This window comes from Anoplolepis gracilipes, chromosome 4 (assembly GCF_047496725.1).
Source record: "Anoplolepis gracilipes chromosome 4, ASM4749672v1, whole genome shotgun sequence".
Classification (NCBI taxonomy): Eukaryota; Metazoa; Arthropoda; class Insecta; order Hymenoptera; family Formicidae; genus Anoplolepis; species Anoplolepis gracilipes.
The window spans coordinates 8248196-8273336 of NC_132973.1; the positions used below are offsets into that span (position 1 = coordinate 8248196).

At 34.7% G+C, this 25141-nt stretch overlaps 1 protein-coding gene across 7 annotated transcripts in view; it reads left to right on the forward strand.

The window, feature by feature from the left end:
* The window catches only part of Shep (RNA binding motif single stranded interacting protein alan shepard), a 34468-nt gene continuing 9327 nt past the window's right edge, over positions 1 to 25141 (forward strand). The window contains exons 1-7 of one of the 7 annotated variants that reach the window (XM_072891541.1): positions 1 to 1232; positions 2004 to 2348; positions 17006 to 17485; positions 18169 to 18383; positions 18735 to 18793; positions 19673 to 19824; positions 24950 to 25107. In XM_072891541.1, coding sequence (XP_072747642.1) covers positions 2295 to 2348; positions 17006 to 17485; positions 18169 to 18383; positions 18735 to 18793; positions 19673 to 19824; positions 24950 to 25107 — 1118 coding nt within the window. In that variant the 5' untranslated portion in view covers positions 1 to 1232; positions 2004 to 2294. Of the gene's footprint in view, positions 1262 to 2003; positions 2349 to 17005; positions 17486 to 18168; positions 18384 to 18734; positions 18794 to 19672; positions 19825 to 24949; positions 25108 to 25141 lie in introns of all 7 variants that reach the window. The other 6 variants (XM_072891540.1, XM_072891539.1, XM_072891542.1 and 3 more) reach the window with 6 other exon arrangements.

The window sequence follows — 25141 nt, forward strand, 5'->3', positions numbered from 1 at the left end:
GCGCACCTCGCCGGGCAGTAGCTTAGTCTCTACCTACAAGACAACACACACACTAAATGTTTCCTATAGTAACAATTAACCAATTGTATATTAATCTTATTTAAGGGAAACACACACGGGGAGAAAGAGACACACACCTACTATACACGCAAGTTCTATTTTTGTAATAATACGCGCCGTAAATATCCAAGTAGTGTGCTCCCTCCGCGAGACAACGCGGTGTGTAATTTGTACGACCGTTGAGAGGAGAGAGAAGAGAGCGAGCGAGCCCGTATACCTTATACGTGCTTATACCTGGAAGTAGGAAGTGGCGATAAGGTACAGTGCGAGAAGAGTCGGAAAGGAAAAGAAAATAAAAAAAAAAAAAAATCACCGTCGAGAGAGAATCATCGCGCGAGGCGAAACAGAAACCAAGTATAAAAGCCGAAAGAGAACGGTAGACATAAAAGAGACACGGAGAAGAGGAGCGGCCGTTGCGCGTGCATGTATGGGTGTGTGTGTACGTGTGCGCGCTTCGCGAGGTACAGCCAGCACGTAGTCGGGGAAGAACAGCGGTAGTCGCTAGACATACGTAACTCCGGCCGAGACGGCGACCAAGGACAACGTCGCGAGCGACCGCAGGAGCGGGTTGGCTCCCTCCTGGTACGGAGCAACGACGGTGGAAGGCCGACACGGCGTGCCGCCGCCTCCATCGCTCATCGACAGTGGCAATCGGGCATCGTCAACGGCAGTAGCAGCACCAGCAACAGCGGCAGCGGCCGATAAGCGGCGGCGCGGTGCGGCCAGCTTTCTTTGCACGGTGCAGTCGTCAGCGGCGGCTGCGGCGCCGTTAGTCTCTCAGTTTCGCGGCGCGGGGCGTTCGGCGGCGCATCGCGACGCAGCGTGCGCTGTCTGTCCGTCTCTCTCCTTCTCTCGCTCGCTTCCCTTCCCCCTTTTTTTTCCTCTCTCTTTCTCTCTCTCGCCTTGTTCGAGAGACTGATTCGAGTGTCGGGTGTGTGCGGTGCGTGCGTGCATGGTGCGTTTCGTGCGTTTGATACACGTATATATATATATACGTATATACGTACATATATATATATATATAGAGTAACGAGGAAGATTTAATAACGACGAAGCCGTTACCGGAAAGAGGTGCGCAAGAGACGTGGAGCGACCACCCGAGACCCGAGACCGGCCTGCCGGTGTATCACATACTACCGTGCGGGTAGTTAACAACAGAAATAGCAAGTGTAGTAAGTGGTGAAAAGTGCGATCACACTAAGTACGACACACCCTCTTGACATCCGTCGTTGGCATCGGCTCGACAGCGGCTTCTCTCTCTCTTTCTATCAGCCTTCTCTCTCTCTCTTTTCCGCCGCCTCTCTCATTCGCCCCCCTCCCCTTTTCCCCTTCTCTCTCTTCGTCTCGCTTCTTCCTTCGTACACTTACAGAATCGCCAACGTACGCGCTCTCTATCCCTCCCCTCTCCTGCATTCTTCCTCGTCTCTAACCGTGCACACGTTCGCTCTTTCTCCCGGTGCTACTTTTCTCTCTCTCTCTTTTTTTTTTTTTTTTTTTGCTTTTCTTTTCTATCTATCGGATTCTATCCTTTTTTTATCGGCTGAATTTTTGACATTGATGACGTTGACGACGACGACGGCTGGCCCACGGTGCATCAGAGACCCAAGTACGGTGCAGAGTACGGTCAGTCTGTACCCTCTCCGCCCCCTCCTTCGCCGCCATTGGGCCATCCCTCGTCGTTGCACGCCTCGCAGCAGCGTCTCGCCCGGTATTCTTACACTACGTCGCCAAACACACGCACGTACTCTTTCTCCGTTCATCTCCATGTTTTTCCTCCCGCCACCGCTTCAGTCCGGTTGCCACCGACCGATCGAGAGAGTGTAGATTCGCGTTTAGTGATCGGTGCGTGCATGCGTGCCTTGCTTGCGTATACGTATGTACGTACGCACGTACGTATATACGTACAGGCGAGCGCGCTACAGTGTGTTGCTTTCTCTGCTCAGTTCTACGATCAGTGTTGCCGGTGAACGAGAAAACTCGTGCGGTGCAGCAAGTGACGACTTTTCGAACGAGAAGAGGACGGCGACAAGGCGCTGACAAGCAAGAGGAGGAGGAGGAGGAGGAGGTGAAGGAACCGGAGTGGCGGCGCTAAAGCGACCGGCGGCGACTGCTGACGGTGGTTTTTAGGCTGCGCGCCGGCGTATTATTGTTATTATTGTTATTATCATCGCGACTGCAGCTGTATCGTCCATTCGACGGGCGAGGGACACCACGACAACCACAAGGCCGCTAACATGTCTGTGAGAATGGAAAACGTGGCCGCGCGGAAGATCAATTATAAAATGATGGTGAGTACATGCATATATATATATATATATATATATATATATATTCATTTGTGTGCGAAATACACGTACACATATACATGTATATTCGTTCGCTCTATCTTTCTCTCGTCTCTCGTCGGACGACGGCGGGTGCGCAGTGCGTGTACAACTCGCCGCTTACTTCGCGCAGCTCCGTCGTGCGCGCGAGCGCGTGTAACGTGGCGTGCGACGAGTCTGGACGCGTTCGCGCTTTGTCCGTCTCTCTCTCTCTCTCTCCCTTTCGATATCTCATTTCTTCATACCGTTTGCATCTCATATTTCTTATGCATATTTTTTTTTTTTTTTTTTTTCTTCTTTGAAAAGACAATCCATCCTTTTTTATTTTAAAACACAAATTAGAATAAATTTTCATTTTTTACTGCCTTTTGAATGTCTGCCTATTAATTTCATTTCGAACGTATATCGCGAAAACATATCGCGGCCGGAAAAATAAATATCTAACTTAATCTTCTATGCCTGTTCTTTTTTTCTATTTCTTCCTATCGAATGCTTTATTAAATTGCCGTATTCGCACGCGTGCGAAGCACCATGTTCGCGGAAAGAGCATTGGGGAAACGCATGCGCGCGCGTATACACGTCGCGGAAAAGCCATGGAGAGTTTTAATCATGGGGGCGGCCGACAACGGCTTGCGGAACCGCCGGTGTAGTTTGACAGTTTGCCGCGGGGCGTCTGGCTGCTGCCCCACCCAGAGTCGTCTCTTTCTCTCTCCCCCGCCCGTTCCCTGCCTCTTTCGACCGTCTCACCGTCTCTGTCGTAACCCTCCTCCCCCCCCCCCGCCCGTTGCTTCATTCTGTCTGTCCTCTCTCCTTCTCTCTCGTTCGCACGTCGCAAACACTCGTCGATTCGTCTCGACTCGGCTTTCAGCCGCATATTTTCCTTTTTCTTCTCTGCGTTAGTTTGGTAGGATTTGCAAAATACCAACATATGATTTTTTTAGAACCATTATTATAAATAATTATTTAAAAATTCTTAAAAATGTATTGTATAATGCTTCAAGGCTTTAAAGCATATTGTTTTCTCTGATTAAAAAAATTATTCTAGGAGCTCTGCCAAATCTCACTAGACTGATGCAAGATTAATAAATTTACGATTTATGATAGACACGCTCATAAAAACAGAAGATCTTTAAGATATTAATTAATATATTATTTTCCGAAAAGTGAGATCATTACTACTACCTTATGCTGTTATTATGAACAATCTGTTGCACGAATCGGAATATTACACGCGTATAACGCGTATTAAAGCATTAATCCTTAAATCGAAACATATTTTATATAAATTTAACAATATTTGTGTACTAATTATAATTGCATAATAATTGTATACACTTATTATTGCATTGATGTACAAATTTGTGAAATTTATTGGTAATTATAAACTCATAAATTATCTAAGAAATAAATATAGTTTATTTATCATAGTAATTTATAAATTAGGTATAAAAAAACTATTTTTATATGTCGTGCACATTGCAAGAAATAAAAGTAATAAATCGCGAATTCTCGGAAAATACTTATTTTTAACATATGTTTGGACATATTTTTCAATATGTTATGATTAAGGATTAATACAATCAATCAATCAAAAAATATATCTGTTTTCTTTATTTCATTAATATATGTTAAAAAATTAGAGATTGATAAGATTGTAAAATTTGACAAAGCTAGGTAGTATTTTGAAAGAAATGTTAGATACATATTTGCTTAATAAAATAATTTCAAAGTGTTACACATTAGTCAGGATGACTAATCGAAAAGGTTGTCTTTAGAAAGGCATGTGGCCTATGTTAGATGTGAGTAGAAATTCAGTGGCGAATAGTAACGTGTTGCAAGTTGCAACAGTGTTCTCTCCGTGTGTGCTAATTTTAGCTCGGAACCTGAGAAGAGCCGAATGCTAGAAATTCGATGGGCACGAGTTCGCCATTCCTGCTGACCCAAAGGAGAATCCTAAGATCCGTGTAACTAATATTTCGATCTCGAAGAGAGAAAAATTTCTAGGAATTTACAGAATCTGTAAGCATCTTTTATTTGAAACGATTAAATCTTTACCGATATAACATCTATTAAAGAGCCATAATTATTTTCTATTTTTTTTAAACTTATTTCACTTATTAAACTCTCTAAGCATTTTCTCAATTAAATAATGAATAACTATAATAAATTTCAAGAACAACATTAATATCTTATTATATTTAATAAAGCATAGTAGTTTATGCATTCTGTTAATCGAATAATGCAAAATTAAAATACAAAATTCTTAATTGTTGTGATTTATTCTTTACGCTAAATACACTGTGTCATCGCGTTTTACTTCTCACTTAAATACGTCGTCGTCGTCGCCGAGGAAAGGTTATCGCGCGCGATGAACGGAGTTCAAGCAACTCCGCCGTGATCTGCCGAGAACAATCATCGTGCAAAAACAGTTGTTCGTTTTTCGTGACGAGCTGTCCTGATTTAGACTTCTTTTATAAAAACGTGGTGTTTCTGCCACCATGCGATAATTGGGCAATTCTTATATTTACGAGTAATTTGATGTTATTGTTATATTTCTTAAATATGTAAATATATTTCTTATAAATATGTCATATATGTAAATATCTCATTATAAAGTTCTAATCTTTAAGTATGTATTAGATAGAAATTCTATGATGTTAAAATTAAAGCGAGTACTTAAAGAAATAAATATAATCAAAGGAAAAAGAAAATTATAATAGTCGCATTATCCATAAAGAAAGAATTGAGTCTGTAACGTGAAACTCGAAAGAGTAATAATTACTAATACAATATTAATAATGTATTGAAAGTAGATGATGTGTAAAAATAATTGTACGAATATCAGTGAAACTTGCTTTTAAAAATTAATATCACGAATTTTTATCTCGAATAATGATCTCTCGTGAGAAATGCGAAAAATACGAATGCGTCGTTGCCGGTTAATTAAATCCTTTCGCGCCTCGCTCGCTCATAATTGGTTTCGGATCGCGCATTAATTGCAACGAGGTAATACGCGATAGTTAATGAGCATCGCACCGTCGGTACATGTCGGACATGCATCTTGCACCTCGTAATGTATACATATGTGAATGTGGAATGAGAGAATTTAAAAAGCTCCGCAATAATCACATAAGAGATCTATCCTGTCTATTTTAATCAATGAGTTCCAAGAATGCTTCTCGGATAAAAAAATCGTCGGAATAAGCGTAGAAAGAATTTTTTTCTATTTTTTGAAAACGATAATTATAGTCTGTCTATAATTTAGAACGTACATTCGCATTTGAAGTATACGAATTTAATTATCAAATTGTAGACAAGAGAAGAAAGCCAAAACATTATGAGTTTTCTTCGCTTTTTAAATTCAAGGCAGACAATTATTATCATCAGAATCTTGACGACATTGGAGCAGACACTGATAAGATTGGTTATATCACGTATCGGGTTGAAATTTCTGTATTTTCCTGCTTTTTTATCACTTTTTTTAAACAGATAATTATGTTATTTTATTTGTGTCCTTATCTCAAAGAGGGGCACTGATAGGATCGCGTTCGAGAGAAGTAAACGTGTTAGAAAAAGAGAAAGCGAAATCGCAGACGGATTTCCTACGGGTTCGAAAGTCGCCTAACGACAAAGTTAATATTAAATAACGACAAGTTAATGTCTTTTCGAAGTATTTGTCGACACGGCAGAACATTAAGCTTTCCAATTTTCTAATTTTTTTTTTTTTTTTTTTTTTTTGCTCAGTTTATCGCGTCCCAACATTGCCACGTATTTTATCGCGTTGCCAATACTGAACGATGATAACAGTTACACATTAATAGAGTCGAGATTCTTGTGTCGTCAAAAATTTTTTGATGTTTTTGAAAGTATGTTTTTTATTACTTTTTAATTATATATAATATTTGTTAATTTAAAATAATTTTCTTTTTAATTTAATTTTTTAATAAGAGAACTTTTACACATATATGTCTAATTCTTTGCCATATTTATGAATATAGCTCTCGTAGCTTTTTCTATCGTGCATAATTTGAGAAAATATATATTTTTAATTTTGCTATATTTTACGAATCCTTCTATACAAATAGAATGCAGTATTGCCTGCTAACGAATATATTAATCCAAACACATGTAAATCTTTACTTTGTTTTGGATTTTCTTGTTGAACTGCATAATCACATTGTAATAAACGATAAAATTGTTGAGATTAATTAACGAAAAGAAAAAATAGCCATCTTTTTGTATTTTAAATTCCACAATTTGATTATTTAAATATTTAATGATAAGATGCTCAATTCAGTAATTAGCCGATTTAATCACTGTTGTGTACATCACGATATTCGATTGCATCTTATATAATCGAAATTTGATTTGTGTATGAATCCGAAATAGCAAAATAGAAAACGATATCAATGCGTAGACATTTTATATTACGCGTAAAATATAATAAAAAAGAAAGACAAGAAAAAAGAGTCATGTTTATATTTATCTCTAAAGGAAATTCGAAACTAATCTTGAATTGTATTAATTTGGAAAAGAAAGGATTCGACGCGCGAAAGTTTTTTATATTTTCTCCTTTTTTGTAAAACTTATTAATATTTATTGTTTCTTTAATATTTAACGTTTAATATTCACATTATTAATGCTTTTAATATCACACACATTTAATATTTTGTCTCTCTTTGACTACGCGAGCGATTTATTCGCGCTACTGAGCGACGATACCTACTATTAAATCGTCGATATATGAAATATAATAAAATATAAAAATTAATACAAAAATATAATAAAATAATAAATTTAATCGAAATATTATATAAAATATAATAATTAAATATCGTAATATAAGAAAAATCGGAGTATGCTGCTCGATCGTGGTATTGGGTGGTGCGACTAATTGTAACTCGCAGCCTTTCTCTTTCAATATTATAATTATTTTATTATAATTATTGTTATTTTAATTTTATAAATCTCTTTCACTTTTCTTCTAATAAGAATGAGATATTTTCGAATTCTTTTAGTTATTTGATTTTCCATTATTTTTTGAATTTTGCCAACGTTTGCATAAGCTAATAGACAGTTAATGCAGAATACTCGGAAGTGGTTAAATTATTGACAGTTACGATGCATCTTCTCGTTAGTCGTTTCGCGAAGCGAGCTTCTCGCCACGCACCACAGAACCTTTCTTTTTCCTTCATTTTTGCGGCCAAGTTTTTGCCAGGGCTATCGAGGGGAGATAAAACCGAAGCCATACTCCGGTTATCGAATGTCTCGACTTTGACATTTTTTACCTGTTTCCAAAGACAATCATTAAATTAATTTACAATTGATCGTACACCACTAGCAGTTACAACACTCCACTTATCAATTATTTACAAATAATTAGTTGCATACTAGTTGCATAACTAGTGAATATATAAAAGTGAATTATTATCTAAATAAATATTATTTAAGTAAATAAATATAAATAAAAAATATATATGAGAGAAGCAGAATATATGTAATAATATTAAATATAAACATCACGTAAGAATAATAAATTGTTAAAAAGTTGAAGTGGAGATAGTTAGTTTTTTCAATAGCTTTTCCGATCATGTTTTCCAGAAAGAGAAATTCTACTGGCGCGCCGCAGGGTATCGTATTGACGTCATTACACCTTTGTTGGTTTCACTTCGCACCCTTTGCGGTCGCTTGTCTGAGAATTATTTAGAGAACCGGAAGACGCGCGAAAACAAGATTAATAATATCGAAGGGATATTTCCGGGAGGAGGAGAGGGCTCGTCCTTTTCAACGTTGCGTCGGCCACCGCAGATAATCGATATCATCCTTGCTGCGCCTATCCTCCTCTTCCCAGTCTTCTGACGCAACCCTGCCTGTCCGCCGCCCTTTTCCGCGTCATAGGTGCAGATATCTTATGCGAATCGAGAGCGTCCCTAAATCCTTGACACTTCCCATTTTAGAATTTCTAGGTCGCGAAAGATTTTCAACAAGGTTTAGCATTTTTCTGCACAAAAGCAAGTATAGAATAAATATGTTTTATATACGATACTTTGAGAGAATCCATTTGGAAAATTAATAAGACACTTATATGAATTTTTAAAGTGACATTTTTTTTTTCTCCTCATCAACAAGAATATTGCCGTTAGATATAATCATATTATCTAAGAATTATTATACATGTAATGAGGAGGTGTAAAATTTAAAAATATGCTTTTTCTAATTTTTTACGCATACTTTTTCGATAATTTATTCTAATTATTCGTCCCTGCGCGAGATTATTGATCTCTTGCTGCGCGACACGTAGGAAACAACACGAGAAACATTGCGTGCAACTGAGCCTTGAGATTCACGCGAACGCGAATACCGTCGTCTCTCTGCCTACATACTTTGGCGGCCACGTTGCCTCGTCTCAGCTCCTCGGTACCCGCCATTCACGAGATTTACCGGCCGGCGGCACGCGGTGCACAACGGTACCTGATGACGACGCCGGTCGGCGGTGTCAAGGCCGTCCGTCCGATGCGGCCTTTCTAACGCGTCGTCGTCGCTAGAAGACGCTCGCGAGGAGGAGGAGGAGGAGGAGGAGGAGGAGGAAGAGAAGGATCGAAACCTCCGGCGTCATACGATACGTCACAGTGCGAAATTTTGTCCTACTTTTGCGAAAATAAGGATGTTTCACGGTGACGTCAATTAACCGTGTATTAGAACGTATTTCGTGAAGATTACGCATGATTTGAGATGATTTTTGCATCTGTTTAACAAAACGCGGTGAAATTAGCTCACTAAAGTGATTGAATGTTTTAAAAAAGTTTATAAATTTTTTCAAAATAATTTATATTTCAATTAATTTAACTGAAACCCATCTAAAATATTTTCGTTGCAATTGCGAGAAAATTTTACTCCTAGACATTTATAGCCACGTTATGATTATAGAAGAAAAAATAACGCTTTGTTGATCTTCTCCGCACATTTTTCCACATTATCATTAGCAATAAAAATATTTCAGGTAATCGAGGTAAAAACATTCTGTATAATAAAAAAAGAGAGGCAGGCATCTATGAAGAGATATTTTGTTCGGATAATAGAACCTTCTGATAACAAATTCTATTATATATAGGTATTTATTTGCCCTTAGAAAAATCTCCTTCGTGGAGATTACGAAGATTTTTGCCTGAATGATTTTCTCTTCAGTCTCTTGATGTCGCGATAAAAACCGAGACGACCTATAGGCTTGAGGTTAAAAAGAGAGAAAGAAGCCATCGTCCTAGATACACACGCAGTCAAGGTCCGTCGCATGACATGCACCTTCGTTATTACATCATCGTTTAACGTAGGAAGCCGCGTTTTTTACCATATCACACATAAAATAAAATTTACCTATTCTAGAAAGAACAAGAATATTTAGATTATATAATTTTGAATAATAGTAGTTTGAACTTTTTTTTTTTTCTTTATTTTAACAGATGTTAGTGTGCTATCATAGAGCGTAACATTGTTTAAAAGAATTTATTTTTCAACATCTATTAAAAAATATTTAGAGGAATATTGTGTACTCTTTAACTCTGACGTTTTTTTTATTGACATTGTATACATATACAAAAATATATTTTTTATTTTGTTTCAAAGTTTAAATACAATTGTGTTTATTTTAATATGAAACCTAAAATTAAGAAATATATAATAATATATACAAAATTTCATAAATCTTTTTAGTATAACAAACAGAAAGAGCTTATAAAAATGCATTTTATTTGTATATTATTAAAAGGATATTATTGTTTTAAATTTTAGTTTAAAATAAGAAATTTTTAAATAATTTTTCTAACTAAAATTTTCGAAATACTTGATTAATATTTTAAGACAACATTTATCTAGTCTAACTAGCGTAAAACATTATATATTAATCATTTTAATAAAAAAAATTCTATTTTCGATATACTTGTTCCTGGAGTGGAAAACTTTTACTCTGTCGACACAGTATCCGTATAATGATGCAGATTCGAATATCATGACTACTTTGTTGTACGATGATTCGTGATAACATGATTCATAACATTTGTAACTGCATGATTCATCATGACGCGTGATCGAGGAAGAGCGTATTTTCCAACTTCGAAAGTTGACAAAAATATTATTCAGAATATTTTTAGATCATAGTTCTTCAAGAGTGTAGCTTTTATCGTTAGTAATGAATCTGACAATGAGTAATTGCCGGCTAAATTTTTCAGTATAGCATATTCCCAGTACTCTCAGAACACGATAGATGTTTTCAATCAACGATTAAAAACATCTCAATAAAATATAAAAAAATTTTTTCTAAAATTCGAGAAAAATAATATCCTAAAAAGAGAAATGTTTTTTTATTTACCTAATTTACATAATTCTATTTGTTCATTGTATATAGTAGGGGAATTATATATAAATTTTATATAATATGTTCTTTTATATGTAAATAATTATTAATTATATTAATTTTATATATTATTAGAAAGTCTTTTATATTAATAATGAGATCTAACAATAATATTATTGTGCAAATTAATGCTTGAAGAATACATTATAAACATTTTCTAAAGATTATTCTATATTATTAATAAATATAATAGTAATTAAATTCTTTTTTATATTGTCACTTTGCATGGATATAAAATAAATGTTCAAACTTAAAAATACTGGCGACGTATCAATTGAATTATCACGCTCTCCGTATTGTACTAATAAAATTAGATCGTGCAAACTAATGTATTCGTCTAGTCGTGACATGCTAATTTACAAGAAAAATACATATTTTTTCATACTTTTATTTTATTTATTTATTTTGGAATATTACATTATTTAAAAAACGATATAAAATTAGATAAAGAGTGAATAAATTAAATAATCACGCAACTAAAAGACGCAAAAAATTATAACGAATTATAGTTCTTAAACTAAAGTTCGTAAAATACAATAACAAAAATAGCGATAATTATTAAAATGACAGTAACTTCATTTAACGTATGATATCGGACCAATCTTCGCGTTCGCACCTGTCGCGTCTGTAGCGTCTGTTTGCGTCTTGTAGGTGTTGAATTTAGGTATCTTAAATCGCAGTGAGAAAACCAATTGTAATAACAACGACAACGGAAGCGATCGCGCTATTAGTAATGCAGCTTGCACAATGGCCATTGCTTACGAATAAAGTCGTACCTCGAGAGTTTATGTCGTTTGCAATTTGCAAGCGTGACGATGTTCACATACTTACATATGTTGGACAAAAGCTTGTTAATTTTCGTGATCTTCTGAATTATTTCTGGACTTTAAATGGCACTTTTGTGATAATTTTTTTTTTTTACATAAAAATAAAAAAATTTCTTTCCCCAAGCATCGCTTGTTTTGAGATATTTATTATCGTATTCAATTTATAAATATATAGGTATATCAGAACTTCAAAATTTACTGCAATTATTTATATCGATTTTTGGATCTTTTCGATCATCTTCATTATTCAAAAATTTATCATAATTATTTTTATATGATGGTTTCGATTCCTCTGTAAATGATTCAAAATTCCACCCTTTTATTTTTCCCAATATATCTAGCACATTGTTTTCCCCGTGCGCTATAAAGAGACGGAAGCACGCGATGTTGGCTAATAATATCCGCCGCCAGCCTAAACTCGGATAAAGGATGTCAAATCCGAAACGCTCAGGCGGTCAGCCAGTCGCGTTCCTCTTTGCTTATCCGTGGCAATCTTTTTTAGATTAAAAAATTTCTTACATTTCTCTTAAAAATACAAAACTGATAAAAAAAATTACATGTAAGAATTTTTGAATTAATTGAAATCAATTAAAATTATATCAATTATTATTAATTAATTTTAATTAAAAAATTGTGTATTAACATTTTTAATTGTTCCAATAATAATGATTTTTGTATCAATTATTTGAAATATTGATAATGGATTATTTTATACCTATTTATTGCTTGACAGCATTTGATGGAGTTCATTTGATGAATTTTGTTATTTCGATTATAAATTTTATAGTAAAGAATGTATTATTACAAAAAAAAAAAAAACTTACTGCGAAAGAATCGGAGAGATTAATATTTCAGTCGACGTTACGTTATCTCCGTTGTTATGCATTGTGTTTTCTCACCTCATCCTTCTACGAATCGCGTGCATCCCATGCACAAGCATATGTTTACTTTAGCACTCACGTAAACCATACGTGCCACTCGCGAAAAGCGTACGACGTACATATGTACAGTTTTCCTTCCCGTAGCACGTAGTAAATGATATATGCACTCGGCGCGATGCACTCTCGCTCAACTCGATTATGGGCTCGCCGCACCTTCGAAAGGATAGACATTTATGGTCTATATAAATGCTTATAAATTTTAAATCTTTTATCCAAGTACTTAATGCGAAAAGTTTTCGACATCTCCTCGTCTTTTCAAGAGAGAATTGACTTTGCACTTGCAACCTATTTATGTTTATGAAAATTAAAAATGCACTTACATGTAATAATTAAAAATTTAATTTAATTTAATTTTTGTGTATTTTAATCTTTTGAAATTATTCAAAGGGAAATTAGGTCATTATTTACTTGGATTTATTATAAATATTAGCATATGCGAACAGTAAACTCTTAATTTTATTTTTCAGCTTTCTTTACTTTAGAAGCTTACTTTTACAAAAGGACATTAAACTTAAGATTTGAAAAAATTACTTTCCTGAAGCTACAGCTAGTTCATGCTCATCTGCTTATTCGTGCACGAAAGAGTCCCTTCTCGCTCGCATACCACGCATACCGTTTCTTCACCTTGAAAGAATACCTGCGACCACGACACACCGGGTGTCCGCGATTATCTTCCGATTATTTCACCAAGGTAGTACTTGGGATCAAACACGATTAAATAATTGAAATTATTAATTATCAGCAGTTTCTAAAAATTTTACATTATAAATGATGTACATTAGAATGTGCATTTATACCCAAAGTTATGAATAGTTATTATATTAAAAATTTTAAATATCTAAATCTGAGTAGAATATATCTGAAATTCCTATTAAATTATTTCACACATTTCGAAATGTATAAATACATCCGTCTTTAAAAAAAAATTGTAAATTATTTTATCTTGAAACAGTTTTTATTAATATTATAATTCTTTTATTAATATTTATTAAATATTATAATTTTATTAATATGCAAATTATTGAAAACTGACTACGACGAAGCAATTACAAACCATATTACACGCACGTATATATTGCATATTCTCTATATTATATTAAATTTATACCGCAATCCGTTGAAAATTGTTAAGGATTTAAATCGACTGAGATCGATCGTGCAGCACGAGATTTTCACGGTAAAACGACGGTAATTTCTCCAAATTAATAGTAGAGAAGATTGAAAAAGCGCATTCCAGGATATCGCGAGCGCGTGTCCGCTCGCTAATAGAGCATAACACGTTCGAGAATAAAAGAGAGATCGCACGCACGTAGATACATTTCTCTGGTATGTGGCGCACATCCTGGATTCGTCTCTCCCTCTCTCCCTCTCTCTCTCTCTCTCTCTCTCTCTCTCATCCTTAGAAGAAAGCGCGAAGATACACGTAGAGCGCGGCTAATTAGCGTTCGCATTATGATAATATACTAACCGATATGATAAACGCGCCCGTTCACTTGCATTTCTCGCGGCAAATTGTAAAACGGAAACGATAGTGCATAAATAATGCGCCGTTAGAACGTTCATTCGGTTAGAAACGAACCTATGTTATTTGAGACAATCTTCTTTGATACAATCTCGAATCTGTTGCACGATAATAATAAAGGTGGGATAATAAAAGGAGATCGAATTTCACAAGTTGTACACAACTTGGGAAATTATACAATCAATATTGCAAATATCCTACATTACAAAGTATATCTACGCTTGGAAAAACATGGAAAAATGTAGGAATTTCTCAGAGATTTCTTTTGTGTATCTAGAAAAATATAAAAATTCTCATGGAATTTTATTGAGATTCAAGGAATTTTTTAAAAATTCATTCTTTGATCATTTTTCTTTTATATTATAAGCAGTCGGTAACCTGCAGAAGTGTCAACTTGTCAATTAGGTATTTAAAATACATTGTAAATATATATATTTATATATTCAATCTCTTGATAAAATATTGAATATGTAATATATATTCTTGATTGTAATTTTTAGCGATAAAAAAATACAAAAATATTATGTAAATGAAAAATATTTATCTTACGAAAACTATTTAGATTTTTTTGGGACATTTGGACATTTAGCTTTTTTGAAACTTAAATATAATAGCTCTGTAGTTCTCTATCATATGAGTAAAAAAAATTTATTTTAGAAAGTTACCAAAAAATCTTTACAATATTCTCTTCACCTGAAATTTTGAACGAAAATACCTGGAAGATCAGGGACAATTTTGAGAGAATTTTTTTTAAAGATTTGAAGTAGACACACTCTCTCAAGGAAGAAAATTCATAGAAATTATCGTTTCTGACGTCTGACGTAGCTTGAAAGTATTCCGAATATTGCTAACGCAATGCGACGAATACCGTTAAATACCGGACTCGACGTAGTACAACACGCGGTATACGAGTTCCAAAAAGGAGACGAGGGCGAAAGGGCGGGCGGACAGAGTTCGCGTTACAACGATGCGCAGACGTAGTGAGCAGGAAGTTACATCCGGTCGCTCTTCTCTCTGGCCGTGCATTTCGCACGTTCGGTCGTTCTCTCTTCTATTCCGCCGAGGGCCGTGTCACTCGTCAATGGTTAACCATGGCCGAATCATCCGTCTGGTTTTATCGCTGATGCGTCAGTAGAGTGGGAGTTATACACAGGGTGTCCCTAATTAAACGCGCGCTTGACAACTTGACGATAAGTGATATTTCCGTGAGAATTCATCTGTCAATTTTCCCCTTTTACAAAAAATATTCAGGCAGCCATGGTTTTTGAATCTATGAGTGATTGTATCACAAACGAAGAGTTTCTTAAACTCTAGAGAAACATGAACGAATGATAAAATTATCTTCTAATGAGGCTTTAAATAGAATCTTAATTCAGGCTTATTTATAAAGATATAGAATGTTGAAAACTGAAAAGTTGCGCGGTAAATGATAAAAACAGCGACGCGCCGATAGTTACGCGATCGATACACGCGCTCCTGATTCAAGAGTTGGATGCTGTTAGAAAGATACGTCCTGATGCACCGTCGCAAGAAAGACGCATCGAACGAAGAGAAGGGAGACCGCGAGGGAGAGATCGACCGACTAGCTGGCCGTTCTTTCTCGTTATCGGAGAGGCGTGACCGCGCGAGGTCACTGATAAACGATAACGGGTGGGGTCTCTCTCTCTCTCTCCCTCTCTCTCTCCTTATCATGACCGACGATGTATGTGCGCGCGAAACTACGAAGCCGGCGAGAAACGCGATCGCTTTCTAAAATAGTATGTCGTTTCGCTCGAGGAAATCGATAAAGACCGATGTGACGGTTGCATCGATATTAAAGGCTTCTCGCTGCAGTCACATGAAATTCTGACAAACAGAAGCAAAAGATGGGTCGTGGACGGGATATTTTTCTTACACTGTTACGTCGAGATTAATTAAATCTATTTTCTTCATATTTTATATCTATGCATTTCATAAATTTATTCTATCAAATACGATATGAAAGATCAAATTATGTCACTTCGTATAGATTATTAGCAAATCTCGTAAATAATAATGTGCAATATAATATTACTGTCAGTAATATTCATGATACTAGTAATATTTGTATTTTTTTCATTTTTATATCTTATGATTTTTTAAATTGTTTATTATCGTGTACATCTTTTTCTTTTGAAGAAATATTCTATCAAGCACATTTATTTATTTTTTACCTGAGAAAAAACCTTACTCAACTCTTCTCAAGAAACTAATTCTATATATCATAGATAGTAGTTCTTGAATTATTTCTATTTTTTTTTTCTTTTACGTAAAATGTTTTATTATTCAACAGGAGAGAATAATACACTCGCATTTATGTATATTTGCACTCCTTAAATTATTAACATCGATAATTTGCTACAATTATTTTTGCAATGCTAAATCAAGGTTGTCTTTCTTAATCCATAAAAGGTCAATATGGCAACGACAACTGATCAATTTATTACGCGATGAAAGCGAATCGTTGTCCATCGATTTATAGGACATACAAATAAATTTATTTAATTTTTTTTTCTTGGTATTTTATTTCGAATGCGGCTTCGCGCGTGACAAAATATACTAGAACAATCAAATATACATTATTTCATCTATTCTCTTCAATCGATGGTATTCAACTGAAATCTTCAAGTCTCATTATTCTACAAATTGTTGTAACAATTTTTCTCATCACTATGATTATTTTTTCATCCATATATGTCATCAAAGAAATATGTATATTATATCTACAAATATATACATAATTTTTATATATTTTTAATCTTTCATTTTTAATTTTATATTATCATTTTATAATTGATTATTATATATACATATATGATTTACATATATAATAATAAATAACGATATAATAATGAATAATGAATGAATAAATTTGTTGATCTAATTGAGATTTGCTTAACTTTCAGAATACAAACGGACCGAGGCCAGCATACGTAGGCGCCAACAACGGTAACGCGGGCGGCGCCGGCAGTGGCAGCGGAGGCGGCGGCGGCGGCGGCGCCGCCAACACTGCCGGCGTTGGCGTGGGACCCGCGACCGGCGCGGGAACGGGCGGCAGCGGCGGCGGTGGTGGCGGCGGCGGTGGCGGCGGCGGCGGCGGCCACGGACTGAAGGGCAACACGGGTGGCGGACCGCGCGGTGGCAATCCGGTGCAGTATCGTGCGAGCGGCGGCGGAGGCGGTGGTGGCGGAGGCGGCACGGCTGCCTGGAGCACGGCGCCGTCTCACGCGGCCGCGGCCGCAGCGGCAGCAGCGGCGGCTGCTTACCCGCCTTACACGCGATACCCGAGCGCGGCAGCGGCGGCCGCCGCGGTCGGCGGTGGTCCTCAACAGCTGCCGGCATCCGCAAATCCCTTCGTCACCGCCACGTACGCGCAACACGCGACGGTAAGTCGCGTTTGTTTGCCAGCACTTGTACTTTCTCATCTTCGACGGGGACTTGTTCGTTCTCGCGCGATATCGGTCAATAGCCTGCGTGATTTCGGTCACGTGACGGTAAACATATGAGATTATTATGGTCGCGCAGTGGTAAACATCGCGTGAGGTAGAGAAGATGGAATGGATGCTTTCAATAAGCGTAGTGCAATATTTACGTTGTTGAGGAGGAGATAGGAATGAGATACACACGTTGTTATTGTTTGGATATAGGATATATATATATATGTATATATAATTGGTTGAGATACAAGTTGTTAAATTTATAATTCATTTTTTGTAGCTTTATATCCTTGATATTTTAAAGCTTAGAGAAATATATTTAGGATATAATTTAGCTAACTTCGCGGTTTCATATTATTACGAAATCATCAAATTATATCGAAATTTTAATTATTTCTAAAAATAGGATGTTTACTTTATAGAGATGATTGACTTATCGTACTAGACTCATAACAAGACGGTAATAATTGTATGTACGTCTATGGCTGAACTATAAATTTAGAGATAATATATTTTATATCGATAGTCGATAGTCGATTTGGTAAAAAAGCGGAATACTTCGTATAAAATCAATCGCCTTTGACTTTTTTCGAGTATCTCAAGTTACTTGACTATTAATGATGTGTTTGCAGTATGGTGGACAGCGGGTGCCTACAGCTTCATCTCCGGCGAACACTAACAGCAGCTCTAGTAGTGCCACTGGCAGTCAAAGTGGGACAATGAGCACGAGTCTCAGCAACAACGCTATGCAGGGTCAACAGGCGGAGCAGCTGTCCAAAACAAATCTATACATCCGTGGCCTCAATCAGAATACGACTGACAAAGACCTCGTTAATATGTGTTCTCAGTAAGTGCTGTTGTGTTACATATTTTGTTATACGCGGTATATCTAATGCGTGATCTTAGATTTATGAAATATACGCTTTGTCAGAAAGAAAATGAGTACTCTGTCAATATAAATTCATGTAGCATTATTAATTATAATTTATTCGATTATACATAACTGTTATGAAATTTTACAACTATCAGAATAACTTATTAATTATTAATTAATAATTATAACATTAATTATTATCAATAATTATTCTTAAAATATAAGTATATTATTACAAATAATAATTAATATCTTACATCAAAATAATAAGTATATATATATATATATATATATACATCACGTCATAAGCTGATATTTTTGCAGATACGGAACTATAACTTCCACCAAGGCAATTTTAGACAAAAATACAAACAAATGTAAAGGTAATTAATTATACTTACATTCTTTGATAGTGTACTTTAACCTAACTATATAATACATTATTCCAATACACTTATTTTATTACAACTCTGTCAATGAACGGCAAGTGAAAATTCTTACAGTGTTATTTGGATTAAAAATTACAATGAATGCTTGTGATAAACAGAAGTCTTCATTGTTATTATTTATTATATTTAATCTAAAGACTTTCTTACGTGTAATAAAAGTATTCGTTACAGAATAAACTCGCGGAATCTGTTCTTTGTTAGAAAATAAAAGAAGCATTTTCTTAGAAAATTTTACTGTCATAATTTTTAAAACTACCAAGTAATTTTTAAAATTAAATGCATGATTTTCTGGAAATTGTCTAAATTTTGAATTACATCATTACTCTTAAAATCGAAACAAGAATGATTATTTTTCCAATTTTCCAATCGTTATTTATATCCATTTTAAAATATTGGCTAAATAAAATTTAAGAAAATAATAAAATTGGAGAAAAATTTTTAAGGAACGAGATAGAAACGGACAATCTTTGTACAATTTTAACACGTTGAGATCGCTAATGTATTTATAATAAATTATCTTCTTAGCTCTACAAATTATATTTTAATTATTTTGTCTTATTATTATCAAAAGATTTTATCGATATATAATACATACATAAATTGTATAACATGTGATTTAGAAAATAACATTTCTTAGAAATTCCATTTTGCCGAACAGAATACTAATTTAATGTATATCAAATTATGCACATAAGATAATCAACATGTCTATCAATTATTATAAAAATTACTAAATATTTTATATTAGACTTTTCTAAAGAGAAATTGATAATATTTATATTGTATATTTATATTGTAATTACAATGTTGCAGGTTACGGATTTGTAGACTTCGAGTCACCGATGGCGGCAGAGGGTGCTGTCAAAGCACTGGTCGCCAAGGGGATACAAGCGCAGATGGCGAAAGTGGGTATCTGGTTGCTCCGTAGACTGGACAGTGTACGTGGTTGTGCATGCAAGTACAGAGTAATACCAGAGTAACAGTAAACCTCTCTCTCTTTCTCTCTTCTTTCTCTTTCTCTCTTTCTCTTTTTTTTCGTTGTCGTTTCTATATTTTTTACCCCCATTCTATCCATTACGTTTTATTGTGTTTTCCATACATCCCATTTCTCATTGCCTTTTATTTATTCACACTTTAGAGAATCGATCGGGATAGATTACATTCTCTTCGATCTTTTCACAAATGCAGAACACGGTATCATTTTTGTTGTATATGCGACATTGAAAATGTTATACAGCAATCAATGTTTTAATCAACTAGAATTATTGTTTTTAAATTTCGTATATTTTATATATTTAATGAATTAATATTAAAATTCCAAGTTAAACACAAAAGATATGTTGATTTATATTTATTAAGTTTTATCAAGTTTTTCACTTCATATACAGAGATTTATAGTATAAATCAAAAAATTTCGATTTTTCTTTCATAAATTTATTTTCTCTCTAGTTGTTTTATAGATGCTGTACAAATTTTCATCTAATTTAAATTTAATAAAATCTAATTGCCACGCTAGTGTCAAATAATCCTATAAACATGAAACTTGGCAGAAGTTAAGTCTCTTAACATTAGAAATACCAGGATGAGACTTGGAGAAACAAAAATTGTTGAAAAAAGATATATTTTAGAAACCATTTTCACACATGTGATATTTTTTGTTAATATAATTAATTCGGTAGAAATCCAGAGTCAATAGCTGTACGTGCAACGAGCAATTATGTGTATAATTAAAAAAAAAAAGAAAAAAAAACTTCCGTAATATTTTTCTCAAATATTTCTTATATATGTACACCGGGGACTGTAATATATTTTTTCCATCAAGAGCCTCTCTATCTTTTTCTTTTTCTCTTTCTCTGTGTTTCTTACTATCTCTCATTTATCTAGAAATTCTCTCCAATACTTTGTCTGTAATTCTGTCTTACTCCTACCAGACCTCTATCGGTGTTTGCTGCTATACCTCGGCCACAAATACAGCCGACATACTATGCTATGCCAACACTATGTTTACGATCATCATGTCTGAAAATTGCATTCTGCGAATTTCGATACTAATTTCGAGCTCCGCTATAGAGATGCAATAATAACCTGTCATCGACGTCCAACTTGTGTCAATCTAGATTTACATAATTAATTATGTGCTTGCAAAAGAGATCGACAGTAATCTTGTCATTGATCGACAGTAATTTTGTCTATGAATACCACCCTTTTAAAGCTTGACGTAAAACTTTGTTCGCTGAAATCGTTGAAAGACTTGATAACAAGCTAAAGAAGAGAACAGTATTGCATTGAAGTATGGCAGCATAAACGCGGTGTATCAGTAGTAACTTTAGTAATGGTAATAGCAATATATTGTGTAACATTACATTCATTCTTCGCATTGTAATATTAGCTGTCTAAAGGGAGTATTAACTTAAAATTCGTGTTATACTAAATTAAATTCGATAGCAATTGTTGGCTATAACTCTTTATGATAAAGATCTCTTTTTTTATTATGAAGATGATGCTTCTATATGCTGTATTATATTAATCTTGTTAAATGAAAAAAAAAAGAAAAATAAGGAATTTAAAGAAAGCACTCTGCTGAACGATAGAGTATCGGCCTTTCCCGCCTGTGTTCGTACTATTTACCTACAAGACTAACTCCAAATGGAATGGTTCCTTTAAGCTGCCCGCGGTAAAAAAAGCACGGGGTGTGATGACCAGCAACTGTGTGATGATAATGACGATGTCGATGGCATGCGATATGATATTTATAACTAAAAACGCGATATCATCGTGTCTCTCCTTGATTAAAATCCTATGCCCCTCCCCTCTCCCCCAGGGATACGCGGTATTATATTCGGATCAGGCGTTATCTTTCCTCAAGGGGTGTTGGTTGACTCGTTGATTGACACGTACACTTATCTTACGATAAAAGTTTAATCTCTCAACGCGCCTACAGGGTGCATTCGGGAGCTCGTCGTAAGATTCAAAAATAACTAAAGTTCGAGAATAACTTAACGTTATTCATGTCTTGCATATAAAAAAATCATTTGTGTGTCCATTAAAATGTGAATATTAGTTGTATAAACAATAATATAAAAGTATTTATTGTTTTTATTACATTTATCCTTTATATATCAAGTTTATAGTACAATCTCATAGAGATTCCACAAGTAAAATGAATGTAAATCGAATCAGATGAGAAAAAAATGAGAGAATATCGACGAAATTAAAAGTCAAGCTGTCGAATCTTACGCAAAATTCCGAATGCACGAGTCGTATTTTCTACGAATCTTATATGAACTGTTTTATCGGAATAAGAGTACATTAAGAAAGAGTACATTTAATACAGCGGAAGCTTGATTATTCGAACGTTATCCAATTATTCGAACGATGCTGGAAACGTCCGATTATTTGAACGATGTTGCTCTTGCGAGAAAACATCGTTCAAGAATAATTGTACTGTTTTTTTTTTTATATATCATTCCAATAATCAATCATTAAATAACGTTCAAACAATGGAGCTTCTATATCTGTATTTGATCATCCATATATATATGCAGAATGTCGTAGAATGGATGGTAGTGTGATAAATAACGCGATTAATTCGCGTTATTGTAGAAACAGAGTCGATGGACCGTGCGTAAGTTCCAAACAAGTCGTTCGTTTCATTAAAAAACGATAATCGCTTCATTCATTCTGCGACAGCCCGCATATATTTAAATGCCATCAGCCTGGCTTATATATCATGATATTTTCATTATTCGTTCTTTTGTTTTAATGCATTCGCAAGATTGAAGTAAATTGTCGTAAAGTATAAGTATACTCAAGTAATCGTAGATATTTTGATTGATTTATTATATGTTGACGGAGAAGTGGTGGCATCTCGAAATATGCTTGAGGGTGCATCAGTATATTATCCAAAATACGTACACATATATCTTTCTCTCTCTCTCTCTTTTTCTTTCTTTCTCTTTTGTTTTTTTCTCTCTCTCTAATCTTTCTTTCTCTCGTCCTTTATTTTACATTTTCACATTTTTTTTTTTTTTCACCCTCTCTTAACTCTCTTTAACGTTCGAATCGTTAAACAGCATAAACGGAGCATGAACACATACGTATATGTACGTCCGTGTCCACGTTCACATATATTATGTGTTTTGTGCGAGACATGTGTTCGTCCAAAATCGCTTTCCTTCTTCACGTCCGTTCATTTACTTATATAACTGTATATATACATATATGTATGTATATATGTATACGTAATAAAATATCTGTGCTTTTTTTTATCACGCTTCTCTCTTTCTCTCCCTCTCTCTCTCTCTTCTCCCCCCTCTTTCTCTCTCTCTCTCTCTCTCTCTCTCTCTCTCTCTCTTTCTCTCTCTATTTCCAATGAAATGCCATTTGTTATTTGAACCTATTCTTTGTTATCGCTTTGAATGGTTATCTGTAAAGACGACGGAGACGGTTCTTGACACGTGTACATACATAAATATATTAAAAATTTTAAATGGATACGGAATATACAGAGTTATAATACACAGGTTTCGAGTTATATGTATAATTCTTGCGTTGGTACAGAAAATTTCGTTATTCATGTATTCTCGCGAATGGCTCCGTGAATATTGATTACACGCGCTACGAAATTTTTAAATACCATCGGTGCAACTCGAGACGATCATTGCGCAAACAGGCGTTTTGCATCAAATATTCTACTCCCACGTGCAATACTAGAACAAAATCCCATTCCATTACCGTGAAACGCGACAAAATGTATGCACAGGCGATGTACGTAACGTTATCTCGTATATATATTTATATATATTACGAGAAATTCTGTCTATCAATAAAAATTTGTCTAACAATTACAGTAGAGAGAATCGTAATCTTTTTTTTTTTTTATATTTTGTACTATTATATTGTATAAATATATTGACCTTTTTATTTTCTTATTTAATTTCTCTTTCTCTCTCTCTCTCTCTCTTTTATTTATTTATATTTATTACATCTGTGATTTTTAGCTGTGCTCACTCGCTCTCTTATCTCTATTGTGCCTATTTCTTAGGGCTTATTCGTAGAAACGACAATCTTTCTTTCGATAGAGCTGAGTCTTTACGCGAGGATTGTTAATGACTGTATAACGATGTGTATGTGTAGACTATAATATTCTCGTGTGAGCATGCTCCGCGCGAGAAGGATACAAATTCGAGAAAATCGAATTTTTAGAGATAGCGCATATATATATATTTATATATATAAATACATATACATATATAGATATTTGTTAGCTGAGAGATAAATCGAATGCATCCTAAAAGCAAGCAAATTTAGAGAGCCACCAGAATGTGGTAATGAAATTGCCATGAAGCATGATAACCTCCCGACATTGAAAATAATAATTATCTTACAATACGGTTCACTTTGCGATATCGGTCTTCGATATATATCCTCCCGTACGTTCTGTTTTGCGCTTGTTTCGAAATTTAGATGATGATGATTCCTAATATATAGTTTCATGATATTTTCGTAGTGTATCAATGTATTGGTAGAAAAGAACATTGTATTTCAACGAGGCTATCGCTCTTTTTATCATTTACATTCACTTTTTCGAGATTACAGTTAAATTATTCTCGTCTCGTTTTTTTTATTTTTTATTATTTTTTTTTCGATAAGTGTCTTTTCGTGTATTATTATTATTATTTTTATCTTATTATTCGGTAAAATTCGCAAATATCATTTTAACGTTCCAGACTAAGAAAACAAATATCACGCGATCACACTCATTCGTCGCAAGATTCTCTCCCATTATTTATTCATAGTTTTATATCAATTCATGATAATAATAGTGCATCTTTCTATCTTTTGTACAGGATATTTCTAAAATCTAAAAGTTGAAGAAATTTTGCAGACATGTTGAGTCGAGTTTTGAGTCTGTAAATCGTTGTTTCGCCTGTGCATTCATTTGTAACCGTGATAAAATAAAGCGGCGATATATAATAACAGTCGTGGAAGTTAAAATGATAATCCGCTCAGATTTGTTTGCAAATCGATATATTCATCCTATCGCTTTGTTACACAAGTAATTGCATAGTGTCTTTACTCTCTTCCCAGCAACAGGAGCAGGACCCCACCAATCTGTACATTGCCAACCTACCGTTGACCTTCAAGGAAAATGATGTCGAAGCATTACTGGCTCAATATGGACAGGTCATTTCAACTCGCATTCTCCGCGACACTTCGGGTCAAAGCAAAGGTGTCGGATTTGCAAGGTTCGCATGAAAATCTATGATATGTCATAGTATC